We start from the raw sequence: 18,903 nt of genomic DNA on the forward strand, positions 1-18,903 counted from the left end.
GACCACAAAGAGAGAACAACTGAAACCAGCGCCCCAAGCAACAACCCAGTTCCTGATCAATTTGACTTCCTGGACTTTGAGATTTGCTATGCAGTAGACAGGAACAGATACCGTTTCTATTTTCCTACCTGTAGTTGTCCTGCTTTCCAGTTGACAACTTGAAAAGAGTTAGTCTTCTTAGAAGAAAAATAGAATAGAAACAGAAAAATAGCTCTGTCTTCTTCTCTGAGCTAAATGATCAGCTCACAAGTAAAGGGAAACTATGGGGCATTCACATTCCCACAGATAACAGACATGTTTATTGCTACTGAGGGCAAACACACCCTTTTATTATTCTAAAGCTGCATAAAAGTAGATCAACTGTTATCTGCTGCTCTGATTATAGAGGACAAATCAGGATCGATCAGTACATTCGTAAAGCCTATATATGAATTATACAGTTAAAAAGCTAACCATCAGAATTAAGTCAAACTGCTCAGGGACAAATGGGAATACATTCAACAGACTTTGAATGACTAAGGTGAATGACTTTGACTTTGAATGACTTTGAAGGTAGTTAATTTACTAACCACTAATGTCAAAAGTATATATTTCCACTGGGCAAACATGAGTTTGCCCGGCTTATTAAAATTGATGAGACACTCTGATCTCGTCATTTTACCTTCAAGATGATCAAATCTGTTCTACTTTACCTCCAGATTGTTTCCAGTTATTCACAAATCCACCGCGGGGAAGTTGAACGAAAACAGCCTGAATGAAATATCCAGTGAGCCTTTAGGTCTTTCAATCATTACCTGTAGTCTCTAAATGAATAGCTGCCACTGTGCTGTATTAGCCCTTCTCCAGCTACCATTCACCTTTTATTTACCCAAAGCAGAAAGAAATGTTAGGTAGGTGGAGATTGTGTGCCACATCTGTGTGCATTACACGCCACTTCCTTATCTGTCAGCCAGAGCTCTGCTTCATGTTCCGATGTCAGATTATAATACAGGAATAAACACTCTGAAAAGTAATACTTTCATCCAAAAACACCTATAAAGTTAAAGGAAGATTTTTTTATGTGTAAATTTCTAAAATTCAGAACTTTGTTCTCTTCCACATAACAGGAGTTCTTGTCAAGCACTCCCACTGACACAAATAGAACAAAGGACTGGTTTGACAGGTTTAATATTATATAAAAAAAAACACGCCCAGGCTTATTCAGAGTCTATGCAGTTATTTGGACCAAATCTTAAAGGGTATCAAGTTATTAAACATGACAGCAACAGCATAATGTGTGGCTACATATTTATGATGGCTTTCTGCCACCAAAAAGGGAAGACAGACTGAAACTGGCCTAGAGGAACACGCGACAGTCTAAAAGTGGCACAGTTCACTAAATCAACAAATCCTTCGATGGTTACTTAAATTTGTCAGTAATTACGTTGTCTAAGTTTCAAATACCTTGATAGTCATAAAAAATATATAGTTAACTATATTGACGTTAAAAGAAATTTATTTTGTTTTCAACAGGCATATCATTAGATTACTTGTTAAATATTTTCATGGTTGCCTACTCCATAGTCATAGTGCCATAATGTACCATTCAAATCATTAAATAAAGAGATACAATATATTGAAAAAAATATCCTGCTTCACTTTTCTTCATTCAAAAGTATGTTGTAACAAAATGCTCTGTGTATAACACAAATGTAATGACAGCAGCATAAGTCTAAATAAAAGTAATTTTAAGGCTGGAATAATATTGATTGGTTAAAGTTGTAGAGAGTTGAAAAGAGCTGAAAATAAATGGTATGTCCAAATTCAGTCGATAAAACTTCCACGGTGGTTTTACTTTATGTTCTGTAGCAGGTTTCAATAAAGACCACACCCACCATTTGGTTAATTATCGCCTCCCTCTGAGTAAATACATAGTCACAGATTTATTTCTTCAGAGACAAATCTCTGATTGTTTTGTTTTCTTTGGCTTTTATCTTTTGTATTCTGCTACCTGCTTTGTTGCCTCTGCAGTCAAAGACTCTAGTTAATTACATTTTCCACCAGTATCGGTTACCTTGTCTGCTTTTGAATCCGCAGACATAACTTTGCTCTTCTCTGCAAAGCAGAAGCTTGTGTGTTTGAAATATTTTCGTATTTGGGATATTTTTAAGTTCCAACCTTTGCTTGGAATGCTTGTGTTGTTGAAAGTTGTGTAACTATGAATATGAAGACCCGACCTGTAGTCCCATGGTCTATATTTGACAAATTACTAAAGCAAGAATTGTAATGATGCATTTTGTTTTCTTTGTAACCCATCCTTAGTGTTTGCCCTTTTTTAAAATTGATTCAGAGACAATATTCATTCCTGTACAACAAAATAGAAAAAAAATATTACTGACAAAAATCTTGTAAATTATGTAACACCATGCCTGCAACTATCAGAACATGTTAGTCATGTTGGAAAGTTAAAAACACTATGTCATGTTTTCAGGATCTGAACATCAGGGGCTGTTAAATTGAGAGGAGAGGTGATCAAACTCAAATAATTTTGTTTCGTTGACTGATTCCTGACTTCCTGTTTCTCCTGTAAATATCCATCCATTGTACATCTATTGTCTTTATCTGTTTATCATTGCAGGGCTGTGGGGATGCTGGTGCCTATCTGCTACAATCATTGTGTGAAAGGAAAAATACACTCTGGACTGTTAACCAGCTGATCGCAGGGTAACACAGAAACACACAGGACAAACAACCATGAACGCACACACGTCCAAGGACAATTAGAATAACCAATTATCCTAACAGTCATGTTTTTGGAGTGTTGAAGGGAGCTGGAGTATCCAAACATGCAGAGGGAGAACATGCAAACTCCATGCAGAAAAACCCCAGGCTCGCATAAGAACTGCAAGGCAACAGCACTAGAGTCTATTTTTAAATATACTTTAATTAAAGTAATGGTTCAGTGTTTGGATGGATGGATGGATGGATGGATGGATGGATGGATGGATGGATGGATGGATGGATGGATGGATGGATGGATGGATGGATGGATGGATGGATGGATGGATGGATGGATGGATGGATGGATGGATGGATGGATGGATGGATGGATGGATGGATGGATGACAAAGGACAGATAGATAAAGAAACAGAAGGACTGATGGATTTTAGACATTATATATTCAGAAAGGATCAATGAATTAAATTTTACAGATTTTATTTTTACGAATTTCATGTTTTCCACATTCTTCATTGCTGAGAAAATATATTCTTCATTTTATTGATTATCTCCAAGCCCAGATAACGGTTTAATTTCTGTTAGAACATCGGTTCGGATTTAATGACTAATTGACCAAATAATCATGAGACTTTTGTTTCCAATTTCCTCACACATTCCTTTTCATGCCTTCTTTGCTGATGAAACAAAATTGTTACTTCTCCCATCAACAAAGTTTTGCTGAAATGTGCCAGCTACTGTCTAGAAGTAAAGCACCTCAGGAAAAACAAATCCTGCTACTAATTTACTGACTTAGCATCATTAGGCCGGTATATTGCAGAAGTAAGCCATTTAAAACTCAAATAGATATACAATTGATAGTGCTTAAACATTTTATTTACATAGGCTGAGCCACTCTGAATATGTATCGTGCATGTGAGGAGCCAAATTTTTCTATAATTTGTTGAACACAATTTTAACCTGTGCCTTTTTTATTGTTCTCACAAGCTTACAAAGCACACCTAAGTTTGAGGTGCGTAAGATCCCTAATAATGTCTTTACACACATACAAAAGCATAAATTTGCTGTCCAAGTGACCTCAGCGCCCTGAAAAGCCACCTTTTTTTTTTGCACATATCTGCAGGCACCAAATGCAAATAAAAAAAAAAAACTACTGCAATCAAAATTTCTCCAAAACAAATTTCTAGTTCCCAGCTCATTGTGACAAAATCCACTTTTGCACAAGTCGCTCAGACATTAAACTTTACAAGTAAACTTTAAAAGTAGTAAAAACCCACCTTGTGTTTGGAGGGAGACATGGGGCTGGACGGAGGGTTCATATCCAAGTTGTACAGAGAGGAGTACTCAGAATTAGGGTCCCATTCCGATGCCTGCCGGAAACCGCTCTCTGTGAAAACGCTCATCTGGTCTTCGCTCCTGGTGGAGTAAAGCAGGAAGCAGGCAGAGAAGAAGAGGGGGGCGGGGAACCGAGAAACAGAGGATGTTATGTCACTTGCTTTTGTTTCTCCTCTCATTGTACAGAGTTAAGTTTATGTTTTCATCATGACTTTTGGGATAGCTCTGATGTGCAAAATGTGTTTCTTGCATCATTTAATGCAAAAGATGATGTTTATTCAGCTACACAAGCAGCATGACCGTGAGCTGTCCCCAGAAACTAATAATCCTTAAAAACAACACCTCCAGCTTGGTGTGTTCAGGCGCTGACAGCTCTAATTGTTGTGTTTTCCTAACACCATAGTGTAAAGTTGACAACACACAAAACCGAGGCAGAAAATGGACACAGTTCACTCTGCTGCTGAGCAATTAGAGCCTTGCTGAGGACTGTAGTACGTGTGTGGGGTATTAGGAGGTGCTTCTGTTTTTGAGGAGTGGTTTTGCTGCAGCTCAATTTTCTTGCTTTGCAGATCACAACAAGACTGAAAGCCTAACAGTCATTCCAGCTTATTTCAACATTGCAAGGGAGCATTTAGCGTACTTTATCTGGCAGCAGAAGAAGTGTAACATGCAGAGGCTCAACTGGGATCAGATTTTTCTGACCATGTCTACATCACAGCTGATATTTAAAACAGTAATGCACACATTAAATTATATGAAGGTACTTCAACAAAGCAGGGTGTTGCATTGTAGTAGATTTACTTCATACACAGTACCACAATACATTCATCTTTGCAATACTGTGTTTCTCCACAAGGTGGCAGAGAATCACAGCTTTTGAGAGAGAACCCTGGCAGACCCTCAACAGTAGTAATCTGTTGAATGCAGACCTAAAACATATCCAATACACTGTTAAAGTACTAATAAATCTTCGTAGTTTATCAACCTAAATACAGACCATGTAAAATAAAGTTTAAGAGTGCAAGATTAGGAAAGTTGTAGAGAGCTCTCAGACATGTGGCTTGCATGAATGCCTTCATGCTTGCCACGCCTCACTTGTTACCATCATTTTTTATGTTCTCCCTACTGACAAAGATTTCCTGGATAAGATGTACATACTGATACAAATATGTATCAGCGTTTTTATTTATGAATTCACATGACTGTGCAGATGTTTTTGTTTCTGGTTAAAAAGGGGAACAAAACAAAAGATTTAAAACTCAGCTACAAAAGTGGTCTATCACATAAAATTACCCCCAAAATGCATAGAAGTTTATGGATGTAAAGTGACAAAATTTAAAGGTGTTGTTGGCTTTCTGTTGTGTTTTCAAGAGTTGCTGCCTTTAGGTGTCTTCTTTTTGTGGGTGGCCTATTCAAGAAGCAGCAAATGTAATAGAGAGAAGCTGCTAATCACACAATTACCTCATATGAGTCGTATTCATAAAACTTTAGTTTATGAAGGATCCAGACCTCACCAACATTTTTAAGTGTCACTGATGAAAAAATACTTCAGGAAAGGATCAAGCTGTGCAGCACCTGTCACTTCCTGAAGCTTTTATTAGAACTAATACATACTAAGACACATAAGACAAGAAGGTGTGGTGTTTTAAACTTACAAGAAGACGGAGGAAACAAAATACTGATTTATATTTCAAATCTTTTTAAAATACAGGCTCCACTAATCAGTTGTTTTATTGAATGGGGGTCTTTAAAATAATCACTCCTTACTTTATTTTCAGTTTTTTATGTCTGATAATCATGCAGTGTTTGTTGTATGCCTGTTGTCTGCTTCCGGCCTGACCAATCTAAGTGAGGTAACACCTTTTACTTTCACAATACCTGATAAAATTTGAATCTTATTTTTTCACTTTAATGCACAATCCTTCAGATTTCCTGTGTTTCTTAAAAGTGACTAATCTTTCTCCTGTAAAGCAAGTATCAACTAGTCAATTCTAATCAAATGCAGTCGTGAGAGAATGAATATTTCGCCACAGTCTGATCGTGCTCATACATGACTGTCATCACGGTCCTCTGATGTCACCCTGCTTACGGTGAGACAGTCCTGTCGTCCGTGCCTCCAGCATGAGAGCTGATTTATTGTGTGCTGTTGGCTGTTATGCCTTCAGTGCAGCAGAGAACGGATATGCCCTGCAGAAGTGCAGCTGCATCTTGTGACATCCTCGTGTTTTCCCAAATCAGAATTGTGTCCGTGTTAAATCTACATAACTCGCTGTCAATCCACATGTCAAAACAATATTCCTCTTTTATTTTACACCTCAAGTGATACAATTAATGGACATTTTAACATATTTATAAATTTGACGTTGCTTCTGATGATGATGGAAAATAAGCTAAAGAAAATATAAATCCATTTTAACATGATGAATCTAGTCTCAGACACTTCATAAGCATCTTAAATTAGACTTTTGTTAAACACTGCTTTTCTTTTGCGCTACTTCCATTGTTATGTCTTTATTTTTGATTTGCTTATGAACTAAGTTTGAACATGTAAATGACTGAAAAAGTCATGATCCGCAACTATTAATAGACATTAGCCGACTCAATAATAATAATAATAATAATAATAAACTATATAAAAGATCAGTTTATACATCACCAAAAGACCTATTACCTGATAACTGATTAACCTTGTACTCAAACTTGTCATCACATAGTTCCTGCAGGGTTCCTTCATTTATAATTTTCTTCCTTTTACAGAATAAAACTTCTAGATTTCTCAATTCGTTTTAGGCCATCAAATGACAAATAAAAGAGTTCCCTATGAATTTACAAAAAAATTAAATAAAATTCTAACTACTCAGAAATAAAAAAAAGACAGGTAGTAACCAATGAGCAAACATGTAATGGACAAACTAACAGAAGAATAGACAGAGAAACAAATTGCCAACTGAGCAGACAAATGGAAAAAAGAGAAGATAAAAGGATGGAAAACAATGAGGCAATTAAGAAACAACTGAACAAACAAACAGAGAAATCAATAAACAAAATGGAATAAAATAATGTTCACTGATTGTTGAAAAAGTAGTTGATGTTTTCTGACAACCACTCATCCCACTTGAGTCTGCAGGGGGGGTGGAAAAAATATGCAGGTATCTGTAGCTGAGAACCGGATGTCACTTTTAAAACACAGCTAAGAGAAAATGTAACTGCCACTTCTTTTTGCACAGAAACTCCTGAAAATAACCTCCAGCATTTTTCAACTGAGGGATAACTTGTGTGGAATATGTCAACCTCAGTCTATCAGGCTGCAGGCACAAACTGGCTCCAACACGCCTGAACCTCCTAAGTTGCAGACAAAGCTCCACTGTTTTAAGGAGACTTTTAATGAGGAACGTTTGCTTCTAAGTCCCTAATACGCCATGGCAACGGACAATTCTTTAACCATATATCTTTCACAAGTTTGATCTAATTAAAAGGGTGGTGAAGAATAGCTGTGTAGCGATACAATCAGCTCAGGAAATGAAACAACAAAGGACATCGGGTTCACAAGAACAATGCTTCCTTCACAAAAGTAAAAATCTAAAGTCAAGATTTCACAAATCATGTTTCGCAAGGCATTCTCTGTAATCGATGTGAAATAATTTGACCCATCCTAGATTATTCTAAAGCACTAAAATTGCCTTTTTTGTGTTGTTCACAAACAACACAAGTATTAAAGTGTTGTTTGTGAACACAAGTGTTTAGTATTAAAAATGAGTCTAGTTATAATGAAGCTAATAGTGTTACATTTTGAACTACAGCTGATCAAAGCTAATATTGTGTTACTCTAAGCTGATAAGAAGCTTTAGAGAAAAGAATTTAATGCAAATTGGTAGAATGAATTTTGATAGGAGCGGTCATCATCTCTAGGAACTTATACAATTTTGTATCTGAGGACAAAGCTGCATTCTTCCCTCCAACCATCTGAGAAAGGAGGAGACCAGCACAGAAAATAAACTAGCATGACCTTGAATTGTTTCAAATCTGACGCTCTTCTAGCATTTCACAGAACCAACACAATTCACCCAGATTCCTCTACAGCAATTTTTCAAAAATGATCAAACAAGTTGATGCAAAGGAATTGATCAACCTTCATTTCTTATGAGACAAATAGGTGAAATTAGGCAAAAATGATTCCAGTAAGCTCAGTAAGCCTGCTGCAGCCACTGTATAAACTCAAACAAGGGATGGAAGAGATTCAACCAGTGACTCAGACTCTCTTTGGTAGACCAGAGGCTTAATGAGTCACTGGGAACTGTAGATAGACGTTAGAATGTTTTAAGGAATCATAAGAAACCAAACCACACACTGCTGCGCACAATAAGACGCAAACAAAGGCTGGACTTCTGCTTGTTAATTCTTTCTCCAAGGCCAAATTGCTCAACACTGGGATGAAATGTAGCAAAAGGCAGAATCTGGCACTTTGTTTTCTAACATTTACTCCACAGACTAGTTTGATGCAACACAAAGACACAAATAAATGTTAAGTAATAATTCTTGCAAGGAGTTCTACTGTGAATCAAAAACAGCTGCTGTTCATAAGAGTGCCTGGCGATGCATAAGGGAGTGGCGGTAAGGACTGCTGTAGGGCCCTGTTTGCCAGAGAGAGGGCGGTTCTGCAACAACCAGTAGGCTGCAGCCGTTAAGCTCCCATCTGGACCAATAACCGCAACCAGGGAGCACAGTGCAAAACAAGCCAAGATGTTTGCAAAAGCTTTCAAGCATTCGTCCGCTCAAGTTTCAACAACCTCTCCTGAACTGGTCTGCATGGAGACAAGTGTCTGCTCTGAATCCTGCAGAATGTCAGGTGCTGCGGAGGTATGCTGTATGTCATGTTTACAATCACCCTTGAGAAGAGAGGGAGTTTGCACAATACCACATGAACAAAGAAACTCCAAGTAATGACATGTTGATTTTGGAAGCACAGATAGTAGCCTTTACTGCGATTTTCTATTTTCTGTCTTTTGTTCCAATTCTTCTAAGCCTCTTGTATTTGTTGATAAAACAGTATAAAAAATCTCTCAACTTTTAGCTCATTAATTCATAACTGGCTTAAAGAAAACTTTTAATGAAATTATATTAACAACTAGAAAATCTGCATAACTGAAGCAGCGTTCAAGATGCAAACACTGACTGCAAGCAACAAAATGCAAACAAAAATATCTGATTTTTGTTAAGAGCGACAAATTTATACAAATAATTTACACAACTGTGGTTAATGCAACTAAGTAAAGATTGAATGCATCAACAACAGATACTTATAATGTAGTCATAATAATTATGTTTAAAAAATATTATGACCTTGAATACCTTTGGCAGCTTTTCAAAAATCTTATATGTTAAATAAGAATCTGCACTTTCATATGAAGACAGTTTACACTTTATTGTCACTACTGCCAATATAGAATGCTAAATAAAGTCTGTTCCAGACACTGTTTTTGTTTCTTATAAGTAATACTTTGTTTTACAGTGGCTGTTATTTCACAGACAGGTTTTAAAATGTTCACAACTTCTAATACAAATACTAGCTTCTGGTCATTCACAGTGAGATGTGTGTAATGAGAATTTAAGTAATGTTGGTGATTATATTCTAAAGGAAAAATCAGAACCGGCTAAGACTTGTACTGACAGGTCAGACTTCCCAAACCTGGAGAACAGGAGTCGTCTGCAAAACCTTGCTTTGCATCATTCAAACAGTGGCAGAAACAGGAAGAATGAAATGATGTTTCACTACTCTATAAAGAATTCAATAGCAAATAGTCATTTAGCAATTTCCTCCCAAAATTTTAAGCTGTGTATAAACTTTGCTGCTCATTTACCCAACACTGTTTTTGTTTTTATTTATCCTGCTAAAAGAACAAACAAGTCGAGCTAGTCCATTTACCTAACCAGTGGACATCAGAGCTCCGGCTTAAGGTCATAAAAAGACAAGTAGTCACAGGGAGTTTTCAGGGTAAATGTATCACTACCACTTAAATGTCTGCTCCACTGTAAAATTACAATTTTGAAAGTAGTCAAAATTTTTTTTACTTTGTTCTCACTTTAATAAAACACAATTATCAAATTAGTGAAAAAGTGACAGTTTCAGGAAAAGCTGTACTGACCACTGGTCAGATCACCAATGGATTTCCAGCTCATTCAATAAAACTGATGGAATGAATGGACAAGTATGAAACTGATCTAAAAGAAACATGTCAACTGATTTCTGATAAGAACATTGATCAGTTTTATAAGTAGCTCCCTTTTGCACTGATTCTATGATAGGCATCTACTTATCAGAAAATCATTTTAGACTACAGACTAAACTTCTATACTCACATGAAAATGATTTATCAAAACATCCCTGAAAAAAAAGCATTTTATAATAATGACAGACTAGTATCTTTAATAATAAACCAATAATGTTTTACACAATAAATGAAATGACTCTGGGACAAATTCTCATCTTTTCCAATTCGTACCCCAATTTCACATCATTCTTATACGTGAACAAACCATTTCAAATAAAAGCATTTAAGAATTTTTGATTTATGAATATCAGTTTTCACAGACAGTAAAATTTCATATATATTTTAACTTTTCAGAATTTTATTTTTGGAAGCGTCATCCTATTTCTTGTATGACTCAAGTTCTCACCCACTTTGGGACTAATCAATTGTTAACATTTATTACAGATTATAACCCCCAAAACAAACTTCTCCTCGTGTTGCTGGATATTATGTAGAGGGATGAGGGGTTGTCTATGAGTAGTTTAAAGGATTTTACTCAAACTGACATAATCAGCTTATCATGTATCATATATTCATAACTGTAATCTGCTTCAAACTATTATTGAAATTTTACAGACCACCCTTATTGTGCTCACTGAACCTTTTTGTCTCAGCTGAGAGAATGCAGAAAAAGGTTACAAGAAATTCCAGCTAAGGCAGAGTAACTTCCTCCAACCTACTTGTCAGTCACAAAAGTTTTTTTGTCAAATCTCTCATTTGATGACATTAAAGAAGTTTCCTTGTCCAACTGCCCCACTTTCTGCACACAGACATTTTCATATTCACATTTTTGAAGGTTTAAAATGTCTGGATGCTGAGTAATAACCTTCAGATGTGTTTTGTTGTAGGAAAGTGACACAGGTGGTGTGGATGGACTTGTTTCATCAGGTGGCAGCAATTACACTGAATTAAAACATATTGTTTCCTTGAACTGTTTAAACACGTTTTCAACCTGTTGGTGTCTGGATAAGAAAACAGCCATAGATATTAATTAGATAGAACATTTTTATGAAGGAAGGACAAAAGGGTGTAAATGAAACCGATGATGTGGAAAAAGGAGGAGCTCACTAAGGAAGGAGAAAAGGAATGAAGGAAAGAATGACAACAAACCAATTGAGTGAGGACAGAATCAGAGACTGAAGAAAGGAAGCACATAGCATTTAGATAATGGGATATCCATACTTATCCAGACCTGGAAAATACTTCAATCAAGTTCCATTTACTTCTATAGATTTCCAGACTGTGTACTAACAATTCAACATGCTGTAAGCACTTCCTACAATCAAACAGGTGAAGTTAGTCATTGATCACTAAACCTTTGGCTGTATTTAAAAATAATCAAATATCATGCAAATCTAAATCTACCTTTTTTTTTTATCAAAACAAGTTTTTAACGTTTATATTTATAGCTACAGCTTCTATCATTTATTAAAAATATATAGATTTTTACATATTCATTAAAACTGTCAGTATGTCATGACATTGTAATATGAGACAGATAATCTGTGACAAAAATCAAGCTCTCCCACTACTACTATTGTCGTCTACAAATATACACCTCTCCCAGTCAAAAATAACCAATCTGAGCCAAGAGGAAGGTCTTAGTGCTGCCAATCATTCTTGTGTACAATGCTTTGGGATATCAGTGAACCACAGTGAGTGAGTACCATTAATTACAAATGGAGAGAACATGGAAAAGTGGAGAACGTTCCCTGGATGGGCAGACCTACTTAACACAACACAAAATAACTATAGGCCCAGTTTTACTCTGTTAAGATCATTGTTTATGACTGAAAGAATGAGTCAAGACAACAATGTCATCTTTGGGAGAGTTCCAAGGCCAAAACTACTGCTGACCAAATATGACTAAAGGTCTTTTTCACATTCCTCATTGATTGTTGGTATTTCCCAAGATTTATTTTTCATAGTTTGTGAGAAATAATAGTCATCTGAGAATTTAATTAATTTACATCTGGATTATTTTTATTAGTAAAGGAAAGAGGAAGAAACCAGGGAGACCAAATGATAACGTTTATAAAAGCTGTATTGAGCTCAATTCTGTGAGTGATAATAACTTCAGTTTTGTTTTTGTTAAGCTGAAGAAAGCTTCAGTACATCCATGCTTTGGTTTATTATAAGTAAGGTTGTAATGATTTATTGAATGATTCGAGTACCTTGATTACTAAGGCAATTTTTCTGCTAGAAGGCTTTATTAAATTATTTTTTACTACTTAGCACACCGTGTTCCGGGCAAGTAGTTTTAAGCAAGTCAATACTTGTGGAACATTATGGAAGACTGAACACAATGTGAAAGCTCTGAATACAATTTTACAGGAGGCAATTTCTGCAGAAGGAATTTTTTACCTTCAAACCTGTTTAAGGTTTCAAAAAGCAAAACATCTCACTGTAAAGCATTCATATACCACCATGCTGCACAATCTCTGGCCTGTCCCTGGAGCGACAGGCAAGATTTCAGGTGATTTGTTTTTGCTTTCTGCAGGAAACTAATGTTCCTGGTCAGTAAGAACAGAGAAATTACCAATACTTTAAATAGACTTTTTCTAGGACACCTGTTCCTGTGACCATCTGCTTAAATTCCTCAGAAAATAAAAATGTTTTATAAAGTCATAAGACTTTTTTTTAGAAATGAGGTAATATCTGCACTGCCTAAGGTTTTTTTTTTCTAGTGCTCAAGAAACTCCAGTGGCTGATATGTAGGACAGTTTTTAAAAAATGTGCTGGTTTACTGTCAAAAAACCACCAGGAATCAGGTTGTGGATTAACTGGAGCTGCTTTAGGGAATGATAGATCTGTTGATGTGTGAGAATTAGGGAATGGCATACAGACAGATTTATGTACATTCCAGTCTCTGAGAAAAAAAGTCCAATATGAGATTTATTTCCATTCAATTATTTTCGCAGTCTGACCAGCAGATTACAATTTGGGCTATATAGAAGAAAAAATGTGCTGCAGGTTTTTGATCCAACAGAAAATGTAGGAACTGATGCCCTGAACCACACAGTCTACCAACAATTTTATTAAACATAAAAACATCTTAAAGTACATGCTGTTGGTTGGTTGACATATTTTGTGACTGCAGTGGCTGGAGTTTTGGTGTATTAAGAAAAAAAAAATCAGTGTCTGACCTGAGAATTACCCATCAGAGTTTTGTACTTAATTGTTGGTTGATTTACAGGTGAGTTTTGGTTCATTGTCATATAATGTTCCAGCTCTACTCAGCTACATTTTTTAGTAAATTATCTTTTGTTTTTCCAAAGCACACTGATCAGTGCTGTAAATCATGGTGGATTTTATGAGGTTGAGCTTGACAAGTACCTGCAACAAAGCAACCCCAAACTATGATACCTCTGCCTGGGTGTACAAAATGATGCTTTGGACTTTCTTGAATAGTAATCGGGTGTCATTATCTGCATGTTCCGACATAATTAAACAACAACTATTTAAATCCCACTCGCAGATCTCTTGGACTTGCATGCATTTTAACATCAACAGCGTCAAGACTTCTTTTAGTATCTTTCATTCTGCTTTTAGGTTGGACTTGCTTAAATTGTAGGCCACTTTACGTGGAGTTACTGTTTCTAAATTCTTCACAGAGATACGGACCTAAGAAGCTGCTACAATTTCCTTTGTAAAGCCCTTCTTGTAAAGCCCTTACACAGCTCTAACAAACTTTGTAAAAATAACTTAAACTTCAAAGCATCGTTGAAATAGATTTTAATTATCGTGTTCAGCAGAACACACAGTAAATAGATCTGCATCACTGTGAAACATGTAAGCATTAACCAATGAAAGAGCACCGTTTTCACCAATCACAAACAAGACATCCATAACACAAAATGGTGTTGAAAAAGAAACGGGTGAAAATGAATTGTGGTAGCTGTACTTCACATATTTTCTGGACAAAATTACTTTTGCTCATTCAAATGACATACAGAACCTGTACTTTAGTGTGTAAAAAAAACAAACATTGACTATTGTGTGCATTAACTAAATGTCCTGCATATAATATCCTACACATATAGTTACATCTGTGGGAATCCAACGCATTTCTGTTTGAATATGAATAAGTAGGTGTGAACAGGTGTGTGTATACAGCATTGAACAAAAGCTCAGATCCAACAGTCAAAAGCTTCGGAGGTCATGTTGTACACACAAACATTCAAATATGGTCTGAGCCTTTTTAATCCAGCTTTCCAGTCTGCTTTTGTGGAACTGATATTTGTAGATCTGTTGGGTTTTTTTTTGGCACCAGGCAACATTGTGTTGGCTCATTTGTTAAGGGAATTGTGCCTCACAAGAGCAAAGGGAAAAACATGCAGTTTATAAAAATAAAAAATATTTATAAGCATTAGTTTGGGCAGATGAATGCTGATCTGTCAAATTCACTTCTACTGCAATTGCGTGCACAGACAATGAGAAAGCAAAAGCAACATCAAGTGATTCCTCATTCGTCAACCTTAGACATCATGAGTTAAACACTGTTTTGCATACAGCATAGTTTAAAGACAACTAACAAAACCTGAAAGTTGGCATTAAAACTTCGCTGGAACTGTCTTGTTTTCAGTTAGTAATTAGAAAGAGTTTAGAAGCATTTGTTTTGATGAATGAACTCTGAAGTTAATGTGCTCAGGTTTTTCACCCAACATTTCTCTGTATGGAGCCATGTTAATAGCAACTACTTCTAGCTCACATATATTTATCATGGGAATCAACATCATATTAATATTGGGCTTTTAATAAGTTACATTAAGCTTTCTTTTTTCGGCATGTACACTCAAAAAAATGAACTTAGGGGGTTATTACATTAACAAAAGAATATCATGTACTTTTAACTAAATAATTTCATGTTTGAAACAAAAACGTGATACAATCATGTTGGATAAACAAGAAATGCAACAACTTAACGTTAATGAAATTCAATCATGTTGAGATAACATGATTCATTATAGTCAGACTGATCTTGTGCTGAAGATGATGAGTGAGATCACAGAATATCACGCGGGTTCACGTGCTATCCCGTCATTTTATTTAAATTAGAATAACCATAATAACATAAGTAGAGCCAACACAATTGCTTTACATTACCTTAATAAATTAAGTTGACCTAACACATTTGCTTTAGATAGGAGTAACAGAATCACATGGTGCTGAAATAAAGCAAAGTAATCAGGTGGAAATCCTTTCCATGATTTTTTTATGTTCATCCAAAGAGTTATTTTTTTCAGTGTAATGATCATACAGTAAACAGCTTTGATGATTTAGGGGTTATCTGTAAAAGTTTTAGGATCTTCTGTAAGGGTCAAAGTTTTACTTACAGGTTCAAAGGCTGCAAGATAAAACACATACATACAGCACTATTGCTGAATTATACATACCGGTAGACAATATTAATAGAGCCACATTTTTCTAACAGCTTTCCGAGTCAAACTCCATAATCAACACCTTCAAGCATTTCCACAAGCTAAATTCCTTCTGGAGATATAGGCATAAATGTGGTAGCATCATGCTGGGGCCTGTTCAACCAAACATGCTACTACTGAAAGCATAATTAAAATAGAGAATTACCTATTAGCTATAAAATTCACATAAAATCAGCTCTTAGATAATTGAAATGCATGTTTGCTTAAAAAGAACAATGACCCCAAGCGAATCAAAACTGGTTATATAATTGGATAAAGCAAGAAACTCTTGGCATGTTTGATAGAAACATTCCTTCGTGTTAACTGTTCTGTCTTATTTTTTTTATGTCTACCAGGAAGCTCACAGCACAGGTTTTCCCACCTAAAAACATATGTAGGTTGTCTGTCAGCTCTGAATGACAAATCAGTGATTCATCACTCGTTATACAAAGGTTTTATAGTTGGAAATTTCCCCTAAACCATAATTGTCACTTTTTATAATTTCTGGATTAAACTAATTCATAACCAAAGTTCAAGAGAAAGATTACAGCAAATCTTTCATAACATCTTTCCCAGGTAACCCAGACAATCAGAAAGATCAGATTTGAGCTCAAAAAAAGATAATCTCCAAGAAGATTAGCAACATTAACAAAACAGATATGAATGGCATAAAAGGAACATTATTTATTTATTCAGTTATACAGAGAGACCATAGGAGATGTTTGCAGAAAAGGCTCAGCTTTATACAAACATTAAGCCTCCACACCCTCACCTAAAAAACCAACAGCATAACTGAAGAGCATGACTGCATTATTCGATCTACTAGTGGCTCATTTTGAAACTGTGCAAGTTTTCATACTGAAAACTTTCAGAGATCTTCCGAATGTTTTCAATATTCTGAAGGATATTGAATGAAGGCCTGCATCACCACTCAAACGCTGAACCAATGCCAATCCCTTACTTTTATCAGAATGTTTGAACAGACTGTGCTATTCCCACGCCTTACTGCACATGCTAACGTTTTTTTGTTTAGTTTTTTTTTTCTGCAAACTGAGTAACACTGCAACGCAACAGAGTAACTCCACAGTCTTTCATGATTTTTTAGATTTTAACTGACAGGCACAAAACTATTCAAAACCACAGGAAAAAATTGGTTTAAAGTAATCTTTTTATTTAAGTAAAATGTTGCTTCTCACTGGAAGCAATATTAGTTTGCTTCCAGTAAGAGCCATTAATATTGCCTCTCACTGGAGCAGCTAAGCCAAGGTCTCAATTTGTATCTGATGGAGAATGATATTCTCCCTGTACATACGTGGGTTCTCTCCTGAGAACCCACACATGCATGAATTAAACACTGCATGTGTGTTTAACTCACACATTATTAACCTGACAGGGCACACCTGTGAGTTAAACACACATGCATGCGCATCTGGTACAGTCTTCAGTCTTCTTCAAAGTTCATATGTTTACAAAAACTGTAGCCTGCTACTCAGGCTTCTTGCCAAAGTCCAAAAACATGACTGCTAGTTTACTTGTTCTTTCTAAATTCTCCTTATTTATGACTGTGTGTATAGTTATTCATCCTATGAACTCTGTGCTGCCCTGCAAACCAGGGCAGCACAGAGTTAAGGTTATTTACTGTTAAGGTAGATCCTTGACATCTCATCTGGCAACCTGTCCAGGATGTACCCTGCCTCTTGCCCATTCACCAATGGACATAGGCACCAGCCCCCCTCGCTACCCTGAAAGGATAAGCATGTTAGATTATGGATGGGCCTAAAAGCCAATATATAACCTAGAAGATAATATATTGGAAGTCCCAAATACTTTCTTCATATAAGTCACTGTCATTCTTTACTAGATTTAGCTTAATTTAAAATATTGGCGTTTTAATCTGATAGCCTGTTCATGTCCTTCCGATGCAAATCCACTCCATTCTCATCTCCCTTCAATGCTCCATCTGGGATTTCTCCAGTTGAATTTCAACCGGGTCAATTAATAAACAGAGGGAGGAGTTTTGAACAATTACATACATTTTCTGCCCTGTTTCAGAATGGCAGTGGAGGAAGTGAAAGACGCCACTGAGTTCATGTTGGCCTCACTTCCAAATATAGAGCAGTCAAACTCTAAGCAAGAGGAATGTTTAGAACCTTTTAATGCTACTGAAATATGGTTTTCAGTTATGTGTATTAAACTAAAAACTACTGCTAAGGTCTTGACATCTCAAATGTGAGTCTGTAAATATTTTGTTGTATGTGGGATTTTTAAAAGCATCACTAACCAAACATATTTCTTTGGAACAAAAAAGAAAGTAAATCCACACATACAGTACAGACCAAAAGTTTGGACACACCTTCTAATTCAATGGGTTTTCTTTATTTTCATGACTATTTATAAGGCAAGAAATCCCACTTATTAACCTGACAGGGCACACCTATGAAGTGAAAACCATTTCAGGTGACTACCTCTTGAAGCTCATCAAGAAAATGCAGAGTGTGTGCAAAGTAGTAATCACAGCAAAAGGTTGCTACTTTGAAGAAACTAGAATATAAGGGGTATTTTCAGTTGTTTTACACTTTTTTGTTTAGTGCATATTTCCACATGTGTTATTCATAGTTTTGATGCCTTCAGTGTGAATCTACAATGTCAATAGTCATGAAAATAAAGGAAACTCATTGAATTAAAAGGTGTGTCCAAACTTTTGGTCTGTACTGTATATCTTATCAACAACAACCTGTTGTGTTCTTTCAACCTGAATAAACAATCCTATAACTGACTCAGTAGTTTGTTTTTCTTGCTAATAGGCAAGTGAGTATGTCATGGCTGAATATGACCTGTTTGCATATGTTGTTGTTTTTATCACTCCTGTCTCTTGCATTAGTCGTATTTACCCAGATCACCTGACACATTTCCATCCTGCCTGAGTCACATATAATTGAACTGAAAAAGGAAATGTGTCCCATCCTGTGCAGCAGGTTTTCTTTCTTTTCAATGATCTGCAGTTGTTGCTTGTGTTGACAACAAAAGCAAGACCAAGATCTCGGCCAAGGATGACGAAGATATTCCTGGATCCAGACCACTTCTAAGTTAAGCAGCCGGTTGATGCTATTCATTTTTATGTTGA

At 36.0% G+C, this 18,903-nt stretch overlaps 1 protein-coding gene across 1 annotated transcript in view; it reads right to left on the minus strand.

Annotated features, from left to right (window-relative positions):
• LOC116709117 (mucin-17-like) overlaps positions 1 to 18,903 on the minus strand; it is a 45,271-nt gene that overhangs the window by 24,418 nt on the left and 1,950 nt on the right. Inside the window, exon 2 of the mRNA XM_032547464.1 lies at positions 3,994 to 4,132. Within this exon, the coding sequence (XP_032403355.1) occupies positions 3,994 to 4,132 (139 nt within the window). The remainder of the gene's footprint in view (positions 1 to 3,993; positions 4,133 to 18,903) is intronic.

Source organism: Xiphophorus hellerii, chromosome 19 (assembly GCF_003331165.1).
Source record: "Xiphophorus hellerii strain 12219 chromosome 19, Xiphophorus_hellerii-4.1, whole genome shotgun sequence".
Classification (NCBI taxonomy): Eukaryota; Metazoa; Chordata; class Actinopteri; order Cyprinodontiformes; family Poeciliidae; genus Xiphophorus; species Xiphophorus hellerii.